This window comes from Anser cygnoides, chromosome 6, assembly GCF_040182565.1.
Source record: "Anser cygnoides isolate HZ-2024a breed goose chromosome 6, Taihu_goose_T2T_genome, whole genome shotgun sequence".
Taxonomy (NCBI): Eukaryota; Metazoa; Chordata; class Aves; order Anseriformes; family Anatidae; genus Anser; species Anser cygnoides.
This window is the reverse complement of record NC_089878.1, coordinates 42191228-42214493: the sequence shown is the minus strand read 5'-3', so window position 1 is coordinate 42214493 and position 23266 is coordinate 42191228. Positions and strand designations below refer to the sequence as shown.

Sequence of the window (23266 nt, the reverse complement as noted above, 5' to 3'; positions counted from 1 at the left end):
GCATCTGCGTATCTCCATCTGAGAGGGCTAACCAAGACAAGCAGCTCAGTACGGCATGATCAGATTTTTCTTCTGGTTACAATTCTAGAAGAAGAGGTTAAAGGAAAGCTAGTGGAAAAAGTATCTCTAAAGGAGAATAAGTTACTCTAGTTTCTTGGTAGTTGAGATATATAATGGCTGTAATGAAAAATGACTTATCTTTTCTTTTGAGGATATAAGTATTAAAGGTATATTCTAGGAACGTGTTACCTTTTTTTTTTTTTTTAAACTCTCTTACGTGTTAATTAGAAATTCTTTTTTAGGCATTTCAAAAAGACGAAGAGTAACAGATGAACGGGAGCTGCGTGTTCCTCTAGAATATGGGTAGGTTTACATATATACTTGCTGTTTCCCAGAGGGGAATTAATATCTTCAAAAATGAGTTGGTAAAGAAATGTTTTAAAGATTTTTGGGGCTGAAATATAAGAAAAGGAAGGGTTTCAAGGGTTTAGATGTTCAACTCAGTGTCTGTGGATCTCTTTAAAAGTACCAGCATATTTCAAGTATTCATTTGTTCATCAGAGTTACTTTTTTGTGAACATGACCTGCCTTTTTAGCAGTTGTGCTGCTGGAAAATAAGTACTTTGGGCTTGTTCTGAGCCGGTAGAGATGCCAAATAACTCCTTAAAGTATAGTTCTAAAATCTGCTAATATGTGAGTAGCTTGATCTAAATAAATTCATGTATAACAAGAAATTTGACAATCTAAATAATAATTTATCTTTTTGCCTATTTGATTTTTTTGATAGTTTGTCAAATTAAGATATGTGACCTTTTCACTTTATGTGAAGTTCTGAAATTGTCTTTATTTGTTGAAAAAAATATTCTTATATACACCTATTCTGAGATTTATGTTATTTGCTTAAAAAAAAAAAAGTGTTGTTATATACAACTATTTCATGTTAATCTAGCTGGCAAAGAGAAACCCGTATAAGAAACTTTGGTGGTCGTCTTCAAGGAGAAGTAGCATATTTTGCACCTTGTGGAAAGAAGTTGAGACAGTATCCTGAAGTAGTAAAGGTATGTTCCTTTTCTTAACTTCTGTGTTCTAATGCTACTAAGCATGCTTGCAATAAAAAAATTTCATTTTTTCTTCCAATAAAGATCCTTATTTCAAAATACGTGATCTGATGGGTAATGTATCTCAGCCTATTACCGATCTGATCTCCTATATATCCCCTTGATAGAATATGCAAAACATTGCACTCACGGTTAGCTGTACATCAAAGCTGGGTTGTAATTATTTACAAGCTGAAGTGGAAAAATATGTGATTTTTTCAGTATCTCAGCAGAAATGGAATAATGGATATCTCAAGGGACAATTTCAGCTTCAGTGCAAAAATAGGAGTGGGTGACTTCTATGAAGCCAGAGATGGACCGCAGGTATCTGCTTTTTAAAAAGTAAAGTCTTTGATCCAAGGAAATTAACATAAGTTTAGGTGAAGTAGTTTTTGCTACAATCTGAAGCATTAACTGTTTTTAGCTGATTCTTTCTAAAAAATGTGCATATTTCTTTATGATAGTTATTGTGAGATGCTGAGAGCTTGATCACTGTCAGTGCTGAAAAACACTCCTCTTAGTGATTTCACTAGGAGACACCAGGAGTTCAGCATGCCTCACAATCATCTCTGAGCCTGGTTTTGTCTAGTAAGAAGGAACTCAGAGCTACGTATTTTATCTGAGTCAATGTTCAGCTGTTTTTGACTGAAACTGGTCTTCCTGTCTTGTATAAACCTAATATTGATAGCAATTTATGTGTATGCATTAAATTACACTCTTTTCATGTATTCACCTTCATAATATATCTGAAATACATATTTAAATACAAATGTTGGCTGGATCAGGGATCTCAGACTCCGTTCTTAAAATAGTAGATAGTTACAGGAGGGAATGCTTGGTATACCAGTTACGTTTTACCATGGTTGAACTATTAGATGTTGTGTAGATTAAGTTAGAATTTTGGAGAAATTAATACTATTTTTGATCCATACTATATTTCTCTAGTTTAGTCATGTTACTATTTCTTTAGGACGTGTGCAAAAAATTTTGAACTTTGTCAGTAAATATGTTTTCTTCTTTAAAAGATAAGTAACTTTATGTGGTATGGGAATGTGGACAGATGCCACGCTCTGAGCAATCCTGGATTCAGGCTGTAGTTTTCCCTTATGTGGGCTCTATATCCTGTGGAAATGCATAACATTTACATAGTAAAAATTTGAAAGGATAGTATAGGCTGAGTTCATGGTAAGCAGCTACTTCGAGGTAGTGCGTGCTGATTCCTGACTTACAGAGCAGAACATTGTTTAAACCTCTTCATGTTTATCCTTCATAAATCAAAAATTACAAGTTCATGTAGGTGTGAACTGCATTATGTTATGTACCTGAACAGCTTATTCTGAACAATTCTTTATACTGTGAACACAGCGTAACGTCAGGATATCTGTTCTCGTTTTACCCTGTTAACTTTTTCTTGTGTTTCTCATATTCTTTCATTAAACTTATTCCCTTCTTTAGTTCTCTTTCTTCTGCCCTTTAATTCATGGGATAATATTCAGATTTGGGACGATACAATTTCAGAAAGAAGGAATGTTGGAAGAGCACATTCCTGTAGGCAAGACTGGCAATATGCAACATTAAGTTATTGTACATCTGACTGTAGTTTCTACTTTTGGATAGTTTGTGGTAGGTTGTGCTTAGACTTTATTAGGCAAGGAAAAAGTTTATTGTAAAAAGAGACTCAAACGGGACAGCTATTTCAGATGTGCTGAGATGTATTTATATTTTAAGTATCAGCTGTTGACTGAGTAGATTGTAACGTGATCAGTTGAGCTACACTCAAGCTGATAATTCACACTTAGTACGTGATAGGTATGATATGTGATACCGGTATTTCATAGTGTGCACCCTTTTTACAGATATTTTTTAATTGTTCACCTGCAAACAATATGTGATAATCATATCTTTACTGATGTCTAGAATCATTTCAAGTAGTTTGATTAGTGCTTATGTTCCAATTTTGATTATTCTGAGTGTTTTTTATTATTGATTCACTGTTAACTTTCCCTTCTTTTATTTTATATTTGTCATCTTCTGAGATGTACAGCATGCATCCAAAGTGATTTTCATAATGCTCATGTATGGAACGAGATACAAATAAAATTCTCTGTGGACTAAATTACCTATACTGAAGAATTGCCTTTAGCAAGCCAAAAATACAGGGGTTACCTGTTTCTGATGGTGCCAGTGTTTCTTTGTCATGGGGCACAAGTAACCTGATACTACGGGTTATTCAGATCAGTGCAGTTGTGCAGTGACTGTGCAACTGCTTTAACAGAGCAACATATCTGGCAGAAGTGGACCCTGAAATAGTAGGCTCTAGAGGAACGCTTAAAGTTTCTCAAAAGTGGAAATATAGTTGGAAATATAGTGGAAAGACCTGGAGGCTTTATACTGCTGTGTTTTAGTGATGTGTGTGTGTAGTGATGGAGAGATGGAGAGGGCATGGGTCCTTATCAGTTGGAGTAATATGGATATGAATGCTGCATTCATGTAGTAGGTGGAGGGCTGTATTTTGGAGCCGTACTGAGCCGTGCCCTAAGTTTGTGTCTTACTGTCTTTGATTAATGAATAACAGCAAGAGTATCCATCATAGAATCACAGAATGGCTCAGTTGGAAGGAACTCCGGGAGGTCACCTGGTCCAAACTACTTGTTTATGCCCAAACAGTGTTTGAATATATCCAAGGAGGGAGGTTCCACAACCTCATTTGGCAACCTGTTGCAATGCTTAGTCACCCTCACTGTAAAAAAGTCTTTCCTGACGTTCAGATGGAACCTCCTGTATTTCATACTCTGTCCACTGCCTCTGGTCCTATCACTGAGCACCCCTGAAAAGAGTCTGTCTCTGTCGTCTTTTCAGCCTCTCTTCTGGTATTTACAGGTATCAGTAGGATGTCCCCTGAGCCTTCCCTTCTCCAGGATGAAGACTCCCAGCTCTTTCAGTCTTTCTCCCACAGTAGGGATGTTCCAGTCCCTTCATCTACATTGCCATTTGTTTTACTCTCTTCAAGTATATGCATGCCTCTCTTGTACTGGGAAGGCCAGAACTGGACACAGAACTGGACACCTGATGTGGCCTCACCAGTGCTGAGCAGAGGGGAAGGATCACCTCCCTTGGCCTGCTGGCAGTGCTTTGCCTAGTGCAGCCCAGGATACTGTTAGCCTTCTTTGTGGCAAGGGCACGTTATTGGCTCATGTTCGACTTGGTGTCTACCGAGACCCCCAGGTCCTTTTCCTCCCCACATGCAGGACTTTGCACTTCCTTTTGAACTCCATGAAGTTTCTGCCAGCCCACTTTTCCAGCCTCTAACATCATGAGCAATGTATTTGGCTCCAGCCCAGAAAGTTTGAACAGTTTGATTCATTGTGTATATGACACAGTGGAATTTTTACTTCTTAGTTTTTGGAGGTGAGGTCATGGAAACCAGAATGTTTATTTTTACGCTTAGGTGAAAAACTTTGTGTTTTGAAGTTTTCTTAGATGTATCTGGTGCTCAGTTATTTTCATAACAAAAATAAATTTAAGTTACAACACCAGTTAAATATAGGGTGTATGTACATATATATATACATATATATATATATATACGTGTGGCCTGAAATTTAGAGGGTGTTTTGGTGAACTATAGGACTCCATTGTCTTACAGTCGGAAACTTATCTAATTGTCTTCTAGTAGTTCACATTAGCTTTTTGAAGTGCAATTAGGTCCTCTGATAACAGCAAGATAACACTGATTTTTTTTGTGTAGTTCTCTCATTTTCCCCCTCTCCTTGGAAACAATTTCTATTGGAAGCAGTGTAAGAATTTTAAGAAGCTGATGTATTTGACGGCTACACTGCATTTTTAAACTGATAATATTTTTAAAGAATAATTAAAAAACGAATTTAAGAGAAGTAAGCACATGTAACTATCAGTAAGTATTTTAAATTAGTTCTTAAGAAGAAATTGAGGTAGAGGATGAAAAAAACTAACCTTTTCCTTTTTACATCCTTGTTTTTGAAGCTTTCACTCTAAATCTGTAATAAAGAAAGTCAGAAGGTATGTGTGTATTTTTAGAGAAATGAGAAAGATAGCAACGTAGTTGATGTAAGACTGTATTCTAGACTAACACTATTTTTTCTCATCTAGAAGTATGGACTTTTAGTTAAACCTTAAATGTGTCTCAACAATTCTAACCACTGCATGTGAATAAGCCTTCTGCTGTACTTATTTTTTTAAATGTTGATCAAACTGCTAGTGATCTGAATACAGAACAGGGAGATAAGACGTTTATTTCTGTCCCTTACATACATCAGACAAGACTGAGGAGGATTAGTTTTACATATGGATTGTTGTGGGGTTGTTAGGTTCCTGTAGGATGTGGTTTATCCTTCGATAATCCTCTGCTATGTACTAGTTGTAACACAGAGTTGATAACCTTTGTAGGGTCATTATGTAGTTAGAGAAAACTTGGGATTAGCCTGGTGGGTAATAGTAAACATGACATGCACATTTTTCCCCGTAGAATTTTGCATAAAGGTGGGGAAATATTTATTTTTTCTTCGAGTCTGAATGCTTGCCTAGAAGGGCAGCTGAACGCATGAACAGGAAAGGAAAAAATGCTTACAGATATCTTAATTCTTACCTCTTTAGTGTCATATAACATGTATGTACATTAGAGACTTTCACAAGAGTTTCTTACTATGATGCCGTTCAGAACAAATGCAATCTATCTTCATAAGGCATGAGGTTTGCCACTTTTAAGCCAGTTCTTAAGCTTACTATTATTTACTTAGTCTGTTAATTTTTTTATTCTGTGAATAAATATTTAGAAGTCTAAAATGTTTATCACAGGCAAAAAAAAAAAAAGCTATGTAGAACAGCCAACTTTAAAAGCAGTTGTTGTGTACGTTTGTAAAGTAATTGCTTTCTTTGCTTGAAACTAAACTTTAAAATGTTTTTCCTATTCTGAGTTCCATATTTCAATTTGGAAAGCTTTGTTCTTCACTTTGTCTGACAAATCTAAACTGAAATTAATGATGATGTCTGCTTCTTCTAAGGTGCCCATGATTTTGTTCATTATTTTGGTTTACAGGCTTTGGACTTGGTTCTACTTCTATGCATACTTATCTTGTACCATTCAAGGTAGCTTGAGGCCAGAAGGGTTATTGTAGGCTGTGTTTTCCAGAGGCCAGCATCTCTTCTGTCTGTCACAGTTGCTAGGCCTGTGCAAATGTGCTGAGCACAGTAGAGTATTGCAACAGATCATAGATACCTGAAGGAGAGAAACTGTATTCCTGTTTTGTTTAGTTTCAACAATAAAGCACAACATTTCACCATAATAGCACTTCAGTCTTCCTCTAATGGTTGTGCAGTGAGGCCTAGCTTATGTTGAAGCCACTGTATCTCCTATGTTGGGGCACATGCCCCATTTTTTTTTTTTTCTCCTTTGGCATATAGAGAATTCAAAGAATATCTGGTTGTTTGTTCTTTCGATAGAAATGTATTCTGGGTCAGATTTTTGAAAGCTGTCTGAGCCCAAAATATAGATGGTCAGTTAACGCCTATTTTTACAGACATCGTCATACTGGTTTGACCATGTTGTTCAAGTTCGGTGTAGAGTGCTTGCCCTTGATGCATGCAGCTGGAGGAGCACTTATGTGCAGACTTGGAAATTGTATTTGTTTCTTGTTTTTCTGTTTTTGTATGTTCTAACTCCAGAACTGCTTTAATAAAATAACATACTAAGTATAGTGTAGTAAGTTGCTAATATTACTATAAATTGTAAAATACAAGTTTTATTTAAGTTATTAACTTGATTGTAGTGGAAACTTCACAGTAGTGAGATGTATGAGAACGTAGATTATTCAAGTATGTTTTCTTAGAAGAATATCAAGCGAATTCAAAGTAGCATTTATTTTCTCACATTAAAAAATGGGTAATAAGAAATAAAATTTTGGTTGAAAGGTCATCTTTCTGCCTTCTCTTATCGCAAGGTTTGTCCTTCCATGACATTTGAGCTACACTAATAGTGAACCCTTCACAAAAGTTGGTGGTAACTGCAAGCTTAAATGCAACAATCAGATTCCGCAGTTGTTTAGAGAATAAACTGTATTTAAAACCAAATCAAAACACCAGCTAGATTGTCAACAAGGCAGCTTCCTTGGACAGCCTTTTGTAATGGTTCATGAAAGATAGAAACATACGTCAGGGATTGGACAGATTATCACCAGATTCTTGACTGGCAGAAATCAACACTTGACAGTGAATAAATGTGCATTTATGCTGGTATAAAATTCTCCTCCCCTAATGCAACATGAAGGCAGAGAATATTGTGTGTGCCTCCATGTGCTCCACGCTGTGTGCCCCTCCCCCAGCATCACGAATTTTATCAAAGATTTATGTTTGAGTGATATTCATCAACTTGCAGTGTTTTTGTTAACAAAAAAATAGATAACTGAAAACCAATAATATGAAGTTTGTCATATTTATTTTGTTCCTCTATAAGTGCAATATAAATTTATAAGAACAGCCAAACTGATTCAGAACAAGAGTCCTTTGTGTTGTGTGTTTTTTCTTTAGCAGTAGCTATCAGTGGATGCCTAGGGCGGCAAACCTGTAGGATAACACCTCCAGTTATCCCAGTATCCAGGTATTTTAAGCTGTGGGGATGTCCTGAACCTGTTGTGTTTTTTCTATTTAGTGTCTCTCAGTGGATCTATTTTTAGACTGTTTTTGTGTAGTATTTAACTTGTGGAAACTTACCGTATCCACAGTGTCTTCTGACAACATGTGAAGTAGTCTTATTCCCATTTCTTGAAATGCCAGCTCTTACTGCTTATTGAACCATTCTCCTGTGAGCTTCATATAATGGCCTCTAGTTTCTCTTCTGGGAGAATTAGGCAACTGTAATATGCATCCATAGTCTCTGTGGTACTAGCAGCCTTGTAGAGATCTGTCTTACTTTTGCAGATAGAGTTCTGCACATTTGTTATCATTAGTATCATTGACCATAGAAAATAAAGTAGAGACCAAGAGAAATCTCCATTGCAGGACTTAAGGTGCCACTTGAGCCATGGCTGCTTCTCCTTATGTTCCTTGATTTATTTATTTATTTATCGGACACAAAATTTATGAGATGATTTCATAGGTTGGAGTGTTATATAAATAAGTGTGGTATGAAATCCAGCTTACCTTGCTCAACAATACAAACTAAACCTGTAATAAATTTTAAGTTACGTACTAGACAGTGAAATGACGATGTATGCTTAAACAGTACTCTTAAAGATAGAAAACAAATGGACTTCTGTTTAAATTGTAGAGGTAATTAATTTTGGATTAAAAAGTCCTTAGCAATGATATATTCTACATATAGAGATATGGTGGTGATTCTGAACAGCTTGTATTTTAAGAACATAACTTAATACCATAGTGCTTTGGAATGTCTGGCAGCTGAGATGATGTACTCTTGTGATGGTCCTAATTGAGAGTCGTACAGACTTCAAAAAAGGTATCATTGCAGATACTGATAGCTTCTTGGGATCTGAATGTTTACTTAAACGCCTTTTTAAAAAGAATTGCACGTTGTATTAATCATTCTAATGAATTGTGAAGAATGAGCAGAAAATTAATAATAAAATGACGAAACAAGCAAACATTATTTTATGGTACACTTGTAATGCAAATATATATTTATTGTGAACATATATATATAATGGGTTTTATAAGTTACCAACTTTCATTCTTGATCTAGCAGGCATTTTCAAAATCCTTTACGAACATTTATAAGGCAAATTATGGAGAAGTCTAAAGGATTCTTAGCTTCCATTTTTTTCCCCATTGTTTTCAAATGATTGTGAATATTGTTTAAGATGTTACAATTTTGAAATAGCTTTAATCAGGATCAGATTGGCTAAGCTACTGTTCTGTTCAGTAGAAACAGTAAACTTCTCATCAGTTAAATGACCGCTATTTCTAACAAAGTATTTTATTATTTGTTTTTGAGATTCCATTAAGAAATAGTAACAATAGTGAAAGAAAGGTTTCAATGCATTGCTGTGTTGCTTTGTTTATTTAAAGAATATAGTTTCTGTAGCTTTTAGTTAACATGTATTGTAAAAAGCTACAAATTTCTCATTTCTTTCAATTCAAGTTGGCACAGAAATTAATTCCTTTCTGTGGGAGGGGTGAAGAACTAAATTGTACTAAACAAAACTTCAAGATTAAAATGAGCAATGAGCCTGGGGCTTTTCAGTTTAGTTGTTACAAAACCAAGATATACAACACCCAAGAGGCAGTATTTGAAAATAGACCACTGCATTTGCTGCTTCTGTATGCCAGAGTTACTATAAACACTAACAGTTGGAAGACAGTGACCCATAACTTGGCATTTTTTTCATTTACATTGAGCAGTGGTTTCTGTGAAAGCAGTGAAGTTATTTTTCAGCTTATATGATAAGGAAAAATCTGTGTTTCTGCTTTAAAACGCGCTGAGTATTAAGTGGTTTTGTCTGAAATCATTAAAACTAAAAGATTAGTGGCATGGTTGCTTTGTAATAACTCTGTATGCCACTGAATAGACTTTAGTATCTTGCATATTAGTACAGTTAACAAATGCTTTGTAGTGATAAGCTGTCAATATATAGCTTCTGTGCATCATTGAAACGTACTACACAAACAGTCCATCACAACTCTTGTATGTTATGTATACATATATATATATTTCATTTGAGTATATATCTGTGTGCATATAGGTTTTTAGTAAATATATATATGAAACACATGCACTGGTCATGTTCTCAAATGTCTTATTTTTCTTTTTTTTTAATTTACGTTTATAATACCTGTTTGTGAAATGTGTCAATCAAAAGGGCGTTCAGTGGTGTCTTCTGAAGGAAGAGGAGGTCATTCCCCGTATCAGGGCTATGGAGGGGCGTAGAGGACGACCACCAAATCCAGACAGACAGCATTCAAGAGAGGAATCAAGAATGAGACGACGCAAAGGCCGACCTCCAAATGTTGGCGGCACTGAATTTCTAGACAACACTGATGCAAAGCTTTTAAGAAAGCTACAGGCTCAAGGTAAGAAATATATTACTGCTTTCACAAACAAAGACATGTACTGATGTACATGGAGGATTAATGTTTTTCTAAAGAGAAGTAATGTACATCTTACTTTGGAACTTCGTCAAATGTTTTTATTGAAGCCCTTTTCTGTCTCGAGATCAGGAAATATATGTATGATTCAAGGGAAGATGCATGTGTGCACAGGTGTATGTCTAAGAGCTTATTCTGTAGTTTACGTACATTTAGTTATATAGATTAAAAAAGCAGGCATACGATATTTTTGCTGCTATTGATATTCCTTTAAATTGGCAAAACTGATCAGATCTCTGTGGTCCCTGATAGCAGCTCAAACAACATCAGAACAAGAAATTGAAACTGATTAGCTTTTTCACCCTCTTTAGAATCTAATTTTTCCCTCAGCCTCTACAATGTGTTTATGACTGAATGAAAGAGAATTGATCTCACTAGGCAGAGAACAATGTTATGATTTAAGTTGTAGAGAGCAGTGATTTATTTAAAAAAAAGAAAAAAAAAAACAAAAATTGAAACTAGAAAGGCCCTTTTTTGTTTCACTTTTTCAGAAGTTGATCTTTTTTACGTAAATCAGCTTAACTTGTTTGTTTCTACTTTTGGAATTACATTTGTAGATTTCTCTTTTTTCAAAAAAAAAAAAACCAAAAAAACCAACAACACACCTTTGCCTTATTAAAAATGAAAAAAAAATGTTGCTTTAAAAAAATGGCAATGCTATATAAATTCAAACAATCTGGATGGATAAAACTTCGGAGCTATTTCTACCACATCTGAAATTTAGAACCATTGAAGTTAGCGTTTCTGTGAAGCTTTTGGCTGTTCCAGGGAAAACGCTCTTGTGAAATCATTTATAGTGATGAGATCTTAAGACCCATAACGTTGAATACTGTTACATGTTCACAGTACTAATGTATACAGTAGCACTTTAATGTTAGGGAATACTACTAGATATCAAGGGTATGAAGGCCTTATTTTAAATAAACATCGGGCATGTGACCTTCGAATTTCAATTCTTTAGTCCATAACTGTATCATATTTTCCAAATGGAGCTAATGAAAAATTCTTACCTCCAGGAGCTGGGATGTTTTAACTTGGGCTTCAGAACTGCTCTTTCATGTGCTTGCTGTAGACACATTTTGGGGTATCTATATAGTATTTTGCAAGTTTTCCTTGTGTGTGCATTGAATATTTCCTTGGTGCAGTTCTTTGCGTCTTTCTTGTTTGTGTCTGCAGAGTGTTGTTCTGTGTGAAAACGTTTAAGAGATTCGATGGTAATGCTTTAGACAGAAGGACAGAGAGAAAACAACTCTCAGGACACCCAAAGTATTTTTAAGTGTTTTGCAGCTGTTCTACCCGAGTGTTAAGGTCACCACCATGCTTTGCCCAGTGTGAGAGTTGGGAAGCTATTTATAAGTGAAGTGTCAACTGCTGAAGCACCACAACATTTGCTGAGAGGCTGTCTGTTTATTGTGGAGGTACAGGATATTATTCAAAGAAGTCTTTTCTTAGTGGGAAAAGATAAGTCTCAGTCACTAATCATAAGATGTTTTGCTTCATTTAGTATCTTCCTTTTCCCCATATTGATCACTGCAAGGGGGGAGACAATGCTCTCCCATGTCTGTTTTGCCACCACACGCAGCATTTAGAGCATTTAGTAAAATGGACAGAAGCATATGGTCCACATATAAAATAAGATTCAGAATGTGTATTTGATGTTACGTATGTTCAAACCTATCTTGCTTCTTTTTGTTCCTCTTCTGAGAATATAAGAAATGCAAGTTTTCTTGAATCTTTTGTTTTCTGTTTATGAAACTGTTTCCCATGAATTAGCCTTTTCGCTCTCTTTTTAACTTGATGTTTGCTCTAACAGCATCCTGCGACAAGAAGTTTTTGGAGTCTGATAAATACCGATAAAGAAGTTTTGCTAATTTTCAAAAAAAAAATCTTGGGTTTTTGGTGGTGTTCCATAGTTCTGTGATTGTGGGATTTGGAGAATAACAGTTCTCCAGTTTGTGTCCTTTGACTTTGCAAACCTTGCTTCTTTCTGTCATTCATCTTGTCCACTCCAAACTGAAGAGCCCAAGTATTCTTAGTCTTTTCTCAGAATATAGTTGTTCCATCCCTTTTATCTTCTTTTGTGTCTGATTTTGGTATTTTTCTAGATGTTTTACTTTACATTTTTCTATGATGAAGCTTCTCTACTGCCTTTACCTACTGCTTTGCAGGGCTCTTCCATAGTCCTTTGGTGTCAGCACAGCTTTGGATTTTCCAGAATGCTTAATATCATCTGCATATTTGGGGATTAACTTTTCTGTACCCTTTACAGGTCATTGATGAAGAGAGATTAAATAAAGGTGGTTCTTGTACTGATACTTGAGGATACCCTCCACTAACTTTTCTCTATGACAAAAGGTGACTGATGATCCCTACCTTTTGCCTGCAACCACTTAATGAGCTTTCAGTCTGTAAAGGAGCTTTTCTTTGGTGACATAACTGCTTAGTTTTATTAATAAATGTTTGACCTGGAAACTTGTCAAAGATTTTTTGAAATTGTAAACGTGCTCTGTCCATTACATTCCCTTCATCAACCTGTTACTGACATGCTTGTAAAATTCTGAAATTAGGAAGAATTTCCCTCTACAGAAGCCATGCTGACTGTCTCAACAGATCGTGTTTTACAATGTACTCAATGAAGCCTCTCAAGCTCAAGAGGAATAGAAAATGGAAATAGCAGATGAGCATGTTATAAGACTTCCTCTAGAGCCTGTTTTGTTGATGGGAGTCACTAGTCCTATTAACAGGTGAAAAGTGGCTGTTATTAATACAATAAACATCCAGACCAATGCCTCTCTGGTTCCAAGTTAGTGTTCCTTCAGATTTCTCAGCTTACTCTGTCCAATCCTGGTGTGCAGTTAGCATCTTATTGTATATTTACCTTAAGTTCATCTAGCTCTTTTGACCTGTTGTAGACGATACATTGTGTAGGGGAATATCCCCAACATCTTCAGCCATAGAGACTAGCACAAACAATTCACTAATATTCTTTGCTAAGCCATTTTTTCTTCCTGTTTCATAGAATAATAGAATCACAGAGTGGTTTGGGTTGGAAAGGACCTTAAAGTTCCAACCCATCTCCCAGAGCACCGTCCAGCCTGGCCTTAAACACTTCCAGGGATGAGGCATCCAAAACTTGTCTGGGCAACCTCCCAGAGTGCCTCACCACCCTCATAGTAAAGAATTTCTTCCTTACATCTAATTTAAACCTACCCTTTTTTAATTTACAATTGTTAACCCTTGTTCTGTCACTATACTCCGTCTGTCATTAGGTCCCCCTGATTGCATTTCTGGCTTCTTGTTTTGATATGTGTAAAGATCTTTCACTGTCTGTTCAGGCACCCTATGCAAGGAGCTCTTCAAATTTTTTTCTAGCCCTTCTAACACCCTCCTTAATTTTAATGTCATAGGCTTTCCTGTTTTTATTCAAACAAAATTATTATTTTTAAGTGCTCACCGTTTTCTTATGACAGCCTCCTTTTCTGAAGAGCCATGTGTCTTTTTTTTATTGAACTACCTTTTTCCTTTTTGAAATGTGGCACAGTGTTTATTTACCTAGATCAGTAAAGGGTTTTTGTTCTTTAACTGCTTCGAGGTTGTTCACTTTAAGATTGCACACTTGAAGACTGCTTTTTACACCTTCTTTTAATGTTCCACCAAGTGGATTACAAGCGTCTCTTCCTTTAATGTTTTTGTTATGTCTTGATGCCATACTTTACATAGAAGGCCGGTCAGCTGATATTCCTGTAATTCCCATCGATGCCATATCTTATTAAAGAACATTGTAACATGTATGTGAGATGTCCGTTACATCTAGATTACCATTCGATGCCAAGAATTCTAGTTTCTATTCTTCCTGGTTTTTTTTTTTTCCTTGCCTTGATTTAGAAGTACTCAAAATTTTTTCTTAATAAAGCACACAGCAGTTGAATGGGATTGCAGGTGGGTCTGATTTGCTGTGCCTGGTTTTTTGTAGATTTTAACCTTCTGGTTTTTTTTGTTTGTTTGTTTGCTTGTGTTTTGTTTTTTCAAAGACATGCTGCACATTAACTACATCCTCCTCTTGGATCGTCCCAGTTTAGACTCAATAGTCTTCTGCATCTGTTGGCTTTTCCATAGATCACAGTTAGAATTTAGGACATAGAGGAGAAGTTAAATTTCTAGCTTCTAGTTCTGTTGCAGTTCATGTTTAGCTGCTTCTTATGTATTGTTTCCCCTTGGCCCTGAAGGTTTCCCAGTTGTAGTGTACCTATTTGTAATGTTCTTAACTATCTACAACGTTGTCTGATCTACACATGGGCATTCCATGTGTCTGCCTGCCTCTTGGTCGTTGGACAGGAAGCTGGCACTATTTTGAAGAATTCTATAAGGGAGGTATTGGGCTTCAGTACTTTGAATAGCAAGCTGAATTTAGCCTCCAGAAAAATCCTTCCTATAACTGTCTACGTCATTGGGTCCATGCACAGTTCACCCAAATTTCATACTGTTCTCACTTGTAATATTAGAACGAGTCAGGAAGTTACTAATTAGCAAAAGAGTGGTAGCTGTCTGTACGTAGCCATGGTTAAAGAATGCTCTGTCCCAGTTGAGTCTGCTTCTACTACATTGTTCAAGAAGGATTAGGTGATTATTTGAAGTAACAAATAAGGAAGAGAGTAATTTCATGCTTTCTGAAAGAAATGATGATCGGGTACTTTGAGACAAATATATTCTGCTTTAAAAAGAAAGAAGAAATCTGGCTTTAAGCAAAGCAGCATTGTTAGCGGGATACTATCACATACTTTACGGAGACATTTCTCCTCCAAAAATAAAACATTTCTTAATGTAGAAGCTATCCACAGTTTTTCTGATGCATACATATATATACATAAAAATATGTATCTGTGCTTGTGTCTGTGTTTATATATATATTGGAAATACCCCAAAGTAGTTGGTACTTGAATGTTTTCAAGATAAACGTGCACAAGAAATGGACTGTTTTCTCCATTTGTTTACCTCAAACAAGCATCTGGAAATGTGAGCTATGTCTTTATTGTTGGACAGCACTGTTTTTATGAACTCAATTCCTTTTTTATAACAGAAATAGCTAGACAAGCAGCACAAATAAAGCTACTAAGAAAACTCCAGAAGCAGGAACAAGCTCGAGCTGCCAAAGAAGCAAAAAAACAGCAAGGCAAGTATCAGACTTGTGAAAGCTTGTGCCTGCTGGAAGATTAGTTTGAGAACTGTTGACGTGAAGTTGTATGCTTTTCATCATTTTCTGCTGATACTAATTTATTTATTTATTTATTTTGCCTTTCTTATAGCTATTATGGCAGCTGAAGAAAAGAGAAAGCAAAAAGAGCAGATAAAGATAATGAAGCAGCAGGTAACCTTTGTGGTTGCTGATTAAGCTCTTCTTGTTTTGAATTACCGAGTTTTGGTTTTTAAATTATTTAGTAAGTTAAGTCTGCTTGTTACAAAGTGAATGTTTTAAATCTAGTTCTACAGAGCACACTGTATATTATTGAAAAATGTAAATTCTGTTGTCATGCCAGTTCATGCTGTCAGGACATCCCAGATTTGTCTGTGTTGATCTAAGCTGTGCATACATGTAGCTGCTTGCCAACATTGGTAAGAAATTCAGAAACTGCTGCTCCAGTGTGGTGATGTGGTCATCCTTTAACTAGATCCGTGAAAACAAGTAATGATGTATCTCTTTCTGTACATACCAGAATAGTGTAGTTAGCTTCTTCATGGATTCTGGCTATCTCTCAGTGGTTTTAGATTGTGTGTGAAGGGTTATATCTCAGTATGCCAATGAATTAATATGTTTTTATACATACAGGTATTGTCAAATACTGTTATAGCAAATGCTTCTACCAAAAGTGAGAATGTGCCTGTATAAACATTACCACGTGAAGCTACTTATGGTATCAGGCTTTTCATTATTTTAACAACAGAATTTTAACAAAATAGTGAGATGTTATTTATGTTGGGAATATGAAAGCTTTCAAAAAGAAATAACATCATGTTGTCTGTGGCTGTAGGGTCAGTTCCTTTTTAAAATTTTTGTTATTAAGGCATCCAAACTAATCATTAATTATCTGAATGTTTTAAAAATCTAAAGATACTGAAGTCCACTTAACTGTGAATACATTAACCAGGTTGCATGTGGGCGACTGTTACTGGCTGACAGATCAAGTGCTTTGGGTTTCACAGTACTCAGATTTTGCATGTTGCCACAACTGAAAGGCTCCTAGAACTAAGGCAGAAAATGATGGTTTGACATACCCCTGTATCTCTTCTTCAGGGAGATTACATCAAATCACTGCCCTTTTTTGTGTTTAAACTCCCATTTCCATTCATTCCTGAATAGCTCCACCATTGCCTGCTAGAATTTGAACACTGCAAGTTTACTTATAGTGTCATTATCTGGCAATCTTAAAACTGTTAAAGAAATAAAATAATAATACTGTGACTTCCTAAACATGAACACTTATGCATAACTGTGAATGTTGGTTTTTCAGGGATATATCAGGCATCTTCTAATGCTAGTAAAAATTCTAAACATGCATTACTGTAAGGGAACAATTGACTGTAATGCTTGTGAGACTCAATAACAGAAGGTATATGTGTATAAACTTGCTCTTTTTTTTTTCTGAAGTAATTTTCCTTAATATTGTTTTCAAGAAACAGAATTAACTTTCTTCCCCTTCTAGGAGAAAATTAAGCGTATCCAGCAAATCAGAATGGAGAAAGAGCTTCGAGCTCAACAAATTTTAGAGGTAGACATAACGGCTCAAGTATTTCTGTGTTTGCATTTGTGAGAATGTTGTCCTTTAATAGTCACACATGAAGTAAGAATGTTACCAAACACAGCAGTTCTAACAATATGGACTTAAAGAAGCCAGTTCAAAAATTTCCAAGTACAATTTTGCAATATTTGGATGCTAAAGCAATATGTTCTACTTTGTATGAAATGCAGTAGTATTAAAATACTAATTTTATGAATATATAAGCTATAATAAAGTAGTATACAATACTAGTATGCTGTTCTAATGTACTACTTTGCTAGTGTAGCAGCAAGGATAGATCACTAGTATTCAAGTTTCCTATCATGCAAATACTAATTTTTTAATCTCTTTGCCATTTATATTTTATTGTTTCGTTATTTTATTTATTTATTTTTGGTTATAATATCCAAGTGAAGCAATTTTGCGTAGGACTTGTTATTCTGTCTTAATTTAAATAAAGACATAGTGAATGGATTGACTATGTGACATACATTGAGGAAGAAATTACTTGGAATGTACACTTAATATGTGATGTCATTTTCAGCTTTTTATGGTGTATAGCTTTATTTCTAGTCAGATTATTTTTAAGTTGTGAAGTTGCTGTTGAGTGACCTATTTTGCATGCACAGGCAAAAAAGAAAAAGAAGGAAGAAGCAGCAAATGCCAAATTATTGGAAGCTGAAAAGCGAATCAAGGTTAGTTTATAAGAGTTTGAAAAATAAGTGTGTTGTTATGCATAATATGTGTTGATGCAGAAGAGCAATTTTTAGGAAGAGTATTCAACTGAATAGGTATGGCATGTGAATAAATCTGAGTGTGCATATGTTTTGTAGGTATGTAACACATACGGAACTTTTTACACGTGTGTCATATAGAAACACAGAAACATTCATGCATGCATGCATGAATATATTGACATAGAGACTAATTTTTTACGCCATTACCAGGAGTTTTGCTTACATGATGCTTGGTTTACATAGCTTCAAATGCTTTTGCAATAGCATTATTCACAATGTTTTTTAAAGCACACTATTAAAATACTTTGTTGCTTCCCAACTAATATTCTTGTATAGGCTAGATGTATACAAGACTAGAGAACTCTTCTGCAGACACCGGAAAAAAAGTAGTTTATATTAGTAGTTCTGTTACTGCTTTGGTGGTGTTGGTGTGTTTTAACATTGAACTCCCAACTCGGTAGATTTGCTTTCATATATACTATTACTGTTCTGTGGTTGGTTTATGGGGAAATAAAACTAAGAAAACTTAATTAGATGTGCTGTTTTAGTATAGCAAATATGTTCATCTTAGTAAGTACAGTTTGGTAAGATACATTTCTGTTGTTTTGCTTAAGGAAAAAGAGATGCGAAGGCAGCAAGCTGTTCTTCTCAAGCACCAGGTTGGTATACATTTGGTTGACCAAGCAGGCAGAATGCCAATTGTGAACTACTACTTAAGTAATGTGGGGAAAAAATCTTCAAAATATGCCCTTTTTAAATTCCTGGGTTTGATTCCTGCACAATTTTTCTTTCATCTTATGATTTGTTGCTTTGCTTTGGTATTGGGGTCTTTTGGGGGATTTAAAAGTGGTTTTATGACTTTGTGATTTCTGTTTCATAATGTTGTGCCAACTCTTTCTACCAGGAGTTGGAGAGGCATAGACTAGATATGGTATGGGTATGTTTATTTTTGTACATCTAACACCGCATTGTGATTTGGTTGTGATATGGTTGTCATAGCAATGCATAAAATGTAGCACTGGCTGCTGTCATATTACATACTGCTGCATGGCTTTACAGCACAGTGCATTGCATACATCTGCTTGTCTCGTCTGTTAAGGGAAAAAAAGACATCTCAAAAGTATATAAATTGAACGTGGCAATCTGTAAATAAGTTCTTAAACAGAAATCTTTGTTGCTGATGTCCCAACATAAATTGGACAACTGTGTAAGATCAGGGATTAATTAATACAAAAATTAATAGGTTGTCACATGGATACTTTTTCTAAACCTTGTCCCATTCATTGGGAGTGGATCTAGAAGTTTTTAAATATGATTTGAATTAACCTGCTTTAGAAGTTAGGATCGTGTCTCTCCCAAGTCTGCAAAATACTGAGCAAATCAGCTTTCAGTCAGTGTAAATACATAACATTATAATTATACAGTGAAACATTAGCCTATAATCCTACTCTCATTGAACTAGATGGTAAAATACCTTTTGCTTTTACTGGAGCCAAGGCTTATTCTACAGTTTTTAAGGCAGAAAAAAACATACATACCACTCTAGAATACAGCTCCTTAATGCATTTGAAGTTATTGATGTAACTTATTGGAGGACAGGCATCAGTAAATTCAAGTGTCAGTGCGTATGTATATGTGCTGCGCCAGCATTAGCTTGATCTAGAGTTGAGAAAATTCATCATACTAATTTGTTGCTCGATCACAGAAATGTTAATATTTGCAATGTTCAAAATGACCAGTTTACAAATTTCTATTGAATTGGCTATTGAGGAAGTAAATTGCAAGTTCCCTGATAGCAGATGTAAGGTAACTGACCTGTTCCAGCCAACCATTATGCTTTTTGTTCTGCCAGCTTATGAAGGAGCATCACAACTGACCACAAGTAAATCTGTATGCTTCTTTTTTTTTTACACTGTCTCCATATTCATTGCTTTACCTGTTTTGCTTTTGATTGTTCTTGTATTTGCTTTCTAAACCTGAACTAAAACATGCACAGACTTGGCCATTCTTGTTCTATATTTAGTATTTACTGTGACTTGTCTATTAATGCTAAACTTGTACTTAGCTTTTTTATCGATATTAACATGTGGATTAGTTTTGTTCTAATCCTATCTGTTTCAATAGGAACGAGAAAGGAGAAGACAACATATGATGCTTATGAAAGCCATGGAAGCACGTAAAAAAGCAGAAGTGAGTAATTAACCAGTGAAACTTTGAAGTTTTCATTTGCTCATTCTGCAGTCATCTGTAGAAGACCAGGACCATTTATTAGATGCTGGTAGTGTGAACCTGCACAACCTAATCCAAAACCCATCAAAATGAGTTCATCTAATGCTAAGATAGAAATTTTTGCTTTTTGTTCTAGGTTGTTTTTTGCCACCTGCTTCCTTTAATTTATACTAGTAATAAAAATTTAGTTCTAATATAAATAGCAGAGTTAAAGACTTTCTGTGAAAAGGAGCAAAATAAAATTCTCATTCAGATTCTCTTTATAGATAAACAGTCAGTTTGGCTTTTTCTCATTCACGGAAAACCAATTTTTACTTTTTACTCACATGAAACATTTCACTTTAAATGTATGTAATAGAAGGTTTTCCTAAGAATTTAGGACCAAGACTTTGGTGGTATGGAGATAACACATCATATATTTACCCTGAGGCTTGAATGCATCTCTAACAGTATGAGGGTTTTACTTATTCTGGAGTTCTGTGTACTTCAGGCTAGCAATATCAAACAATGGTAAAATCACTTCATTTATGCCAACAGGGTAGCAAGCTACCATGAGTGTATGAGCATTTTCCCTGTAATTAACTGAGGATCAATGAACAACAAATGGTTTTTAAACATGCATTTATCACCAGTTGGCTTTATCAAGAGTTTTGTGCACTTAACTGTAACGGGAGAGGTTCTAGGAGCTGTCCAGTCAGCTGTTTGGAAGCAACATATAATTCATAGCATCCAAATGATTACAAAGATGCATATATTCAGTAGGATTTTTGTTTTGTCACTTAAGGGAGAAAATATCATGTGCAACTGCAATTTTACTTGAACTGTCTTTTAGTTTAATGTCCTATAGAGAAATTGATCCTGGAGAAGTGAACGTGTAAAATGTAATAGCCCAGATAATGTTTCATATTATATTGATAACCATGCAAATAAAGCTACTAAGAGCTGAATATTATGAAGATCATTTTCCACAGCAGCACTAAAATAAGGAGTAGATCTAATTTTTACACAGCTGGGTGGAATTTAAATTAAAACAACTGTTGTGAAAAAATCATTGATTCTGTATTCCACATATATTGTTGTGGCTGAAAATATTTCAGTGTGTTGTACCTGTACAATACTGGTGAAATTAAAAATATTGACTCTCACATGTCCATGTAATAGAGTAGTGTGTGCAGATTCTAAATTGGAATCTAAGAGAAATCTGAGTGGATCTTAGATTTGCTATTCATTTATTTTGTTCTGTTTGTGTAGTTTCTACCTTCCTTTTACTTGAATGCAGGTTCCTTAATTGCCGTAGTAAGTACTAAGATTACTTAAGTAGTACTTTTCAAATTCTTAGACTGTTACACTGTAAGTATAGTACACGGGTTTTATTTTCTGCCCTTTTAAATCTATTGAAGGAAAAAGAGCGGTTAAAGCAAGAAAAACGTGATGAAAAAAGATTAAATAAAGAACGTAAACTAGAACAGCGAAGATTGGAATTGGAAATGGCAAAGGAGCTAAAGAAGCCTAATGAAGATATGTGCTTAGCAGATCAGAAGGTAATTGTAATAACATAAAATGTATTTCCTTGCCTCATGTCTCTGTCTTCTGCTGTTGTGACAATAACTATTTTTCTTGCAGTCACTCATCAAGCGTTCAAGTTTTGGTCTAGATAATGAAAGAACTATATTTAAAATCTATAAATACAGTATATGAGAAACACTGAAGTGGGTATTGATATATTTAGTTAAAAACATGTTGTTTAAAAGTGGACTGCTTCCCAAAAACCATTTGCATGATTGCTTTAATAAAAATTCCATAGTCTCAGTTGTTTTTATAGCAGGAACATGCACTTTCTCTCAGTACATAGGCACTAAATAGAGCTTTGTTCATATGTGCAACTCTTCTAAGCCATTATTCAAAAAAAAAAAAAAAATTACTCTTCCAAGCTTCTCTGTTGTCAGTTCTTGTCCTTCAGGACTGTACTTATCTCAAGCTCAAGGCCCAAGTTTTCCAGAGAATTCTGGAGAATTTTCCCCTTCTGTGTCCCTGAAATATTTTTATGCCACCTTTTATGGTACTTTGGCTCAAAATACAGCCTGAGAACCTCTCCTGGCCAAAAAGTAATTATAGGAGGCCACAGTCTAATTAATACTAAGTGAAAAAGTTAAACAGTAATGATGAGTTCATAAACAATAATGATTTATGGATGGGGTGGGGGGCAGCTCTTCTAGTGCCTTCACCTTCTATTGTTAATATACTGTAAGTTATATGATTGTATCAGCCAATTTCCCTAGCTAGTATCAAAAAAAGTTATCCTCTGAAATATACTACTGAATCTTTAATTATTTTTCCTTACTTTTCAGCCTTTGCCAGAGCTGCCTCGCATTCCAGGCCTTGTTCTTGCTGGAAGCACATTTTCAGATTGTCTCATGGTAGTGCAGTTCTTGCGTAACTTTGGTAAAGTTCTTGGCTTTGATGTGAATACGGAAGTCCCTTCTCTGAGTATTCTTCAAGAGGGTTTGCTAAACATAGGGGACAGCATGGGAGAAATACAAGACTTGCTTGTAAAGCTAGTCTCTGCAGCTGTTTGTGATCCAGGACTTGTTACAGGATACAAGGTAAAAAAAAAATCTAAAAATTAAAAAAAAATCCATAGTAAAAAAAGTATACTTATAAATGCATTCTTCATAGTATACAAAAATAGTCCAGTTGGAACACACATTTTCTTATTCTCTTTATCTTATGCCATTAATATTAGTATTATCTCTATTCTTAAAAACTTACAGGGTGAAGACATTCTAATTTGTTACTAATTTGTTACTAAAAAATCTCGATTGAAGTTCTTGTGGTAAAAAGCAAGCAAAACCACATCACTGTTTTATAAACAATAATATGGTCTGCAGTGAAAAGAATATTTTCAAATGTGATTAATTGAAATATCTTTATTTTTAGGCTAAGACTATTCTTGGGGAGCACTTACTGAACGTTGGCATCAATCGAGATAATGTATCTGAGATTTTGCAGATATTTATGGAGGCTCACTGTGGGCAAACTGAGCTTACAGAGAGCTTGAAGACAAAAGCTTTTCAGGCACATACTCCAGCTCAGAAAGCAGCAGTTCTTGCTTTCCTTGTCAATGAGTTAGCTTGCAGTAAAAGTGTGGTCAGGTAAGATGTTTCTCGAACAGATGTGTAAAAATAAAATTATTAAAATGTTATAGTTTAAAAATGCAGTATACACTACTTTGTTACAGGAGACTTCTTGATGTTCTCGAAATGAAAGCTGAAATCTGCTGTTACTGCTGCTTGCT

The 23266-nt window shown here is 35.2% G+C and overlaps 1 protein-coding gene across 22 annotated transcripts in view; it reads left to right on the top strand.

Annotated features, from left to right (window-relative positions):
• BAZ2B (bromodomain adjacent to zinc finger domain 2B) overlaps nucleotides 1–23266 on the top strand; it is a 142822-nt gene that overhangs the window by 95217 nt on the left and 24339 nt on the right. For 14 of the 22 annotated variants that reach the window (XM_048053997.2, XM_048054000.2, XM_048054004.2 and 11 more), the window contains 14 exons: nucleotides 303–363; nucleotides 950–1058; nucleotides 1320–1421; nucleotides 9947–10157; nucleotides 15310–15402; nucleotides 15536–15597; nucleotides 16931–16996; nucleotides 17635–17700; nucleotides 18357–18401; nucleotides 18647–18679; nucleotides 19867–19932; nucleotides 21372–21512; nucleotides 22320–22574; nucleotides 22909–23123. In XM_048053997.2, the coding sequence (XP_047909954.1) occupies nucleotides 303–363; nucleotides 950–1058; nucleotides 1320–1421; nucleotides 9947–10157; nucleotides 15310–15402; nucleotides 15536–15597; nucleotides 16931–16996; nucleotides 17635–17700; nucleotides 18357–18401; nucleotides 18647–18679; nucleotides 19867–19932; nucleotides 21372–21512; nucleotides 22320–22574; nucleotides 22909–23123 (1525 nt within the window). The remainder of the gene's footprint in view (nucleotides 1–302; nucleotides 364–949; nucleotides 1059–1319; nucleotides 1422–9946; nucleotides 10158–15309; nucleotides 15403–15535; nucleotides 15598–16930; nucleotides 16997–17634; nucleotides 17701–18356; nucleotides 18402–18646; nucleotides 18680–19866; nucleotides 19933–21371; nucleotides 21513–22319; nucleotides 22575–22908; nucleotides 23124–23266) is intronic. The other 8 variants (XM_048053999.2, XM_048053998.2, XM_048054014.2 and 5 more) reach the window with 5 other exon arrangements.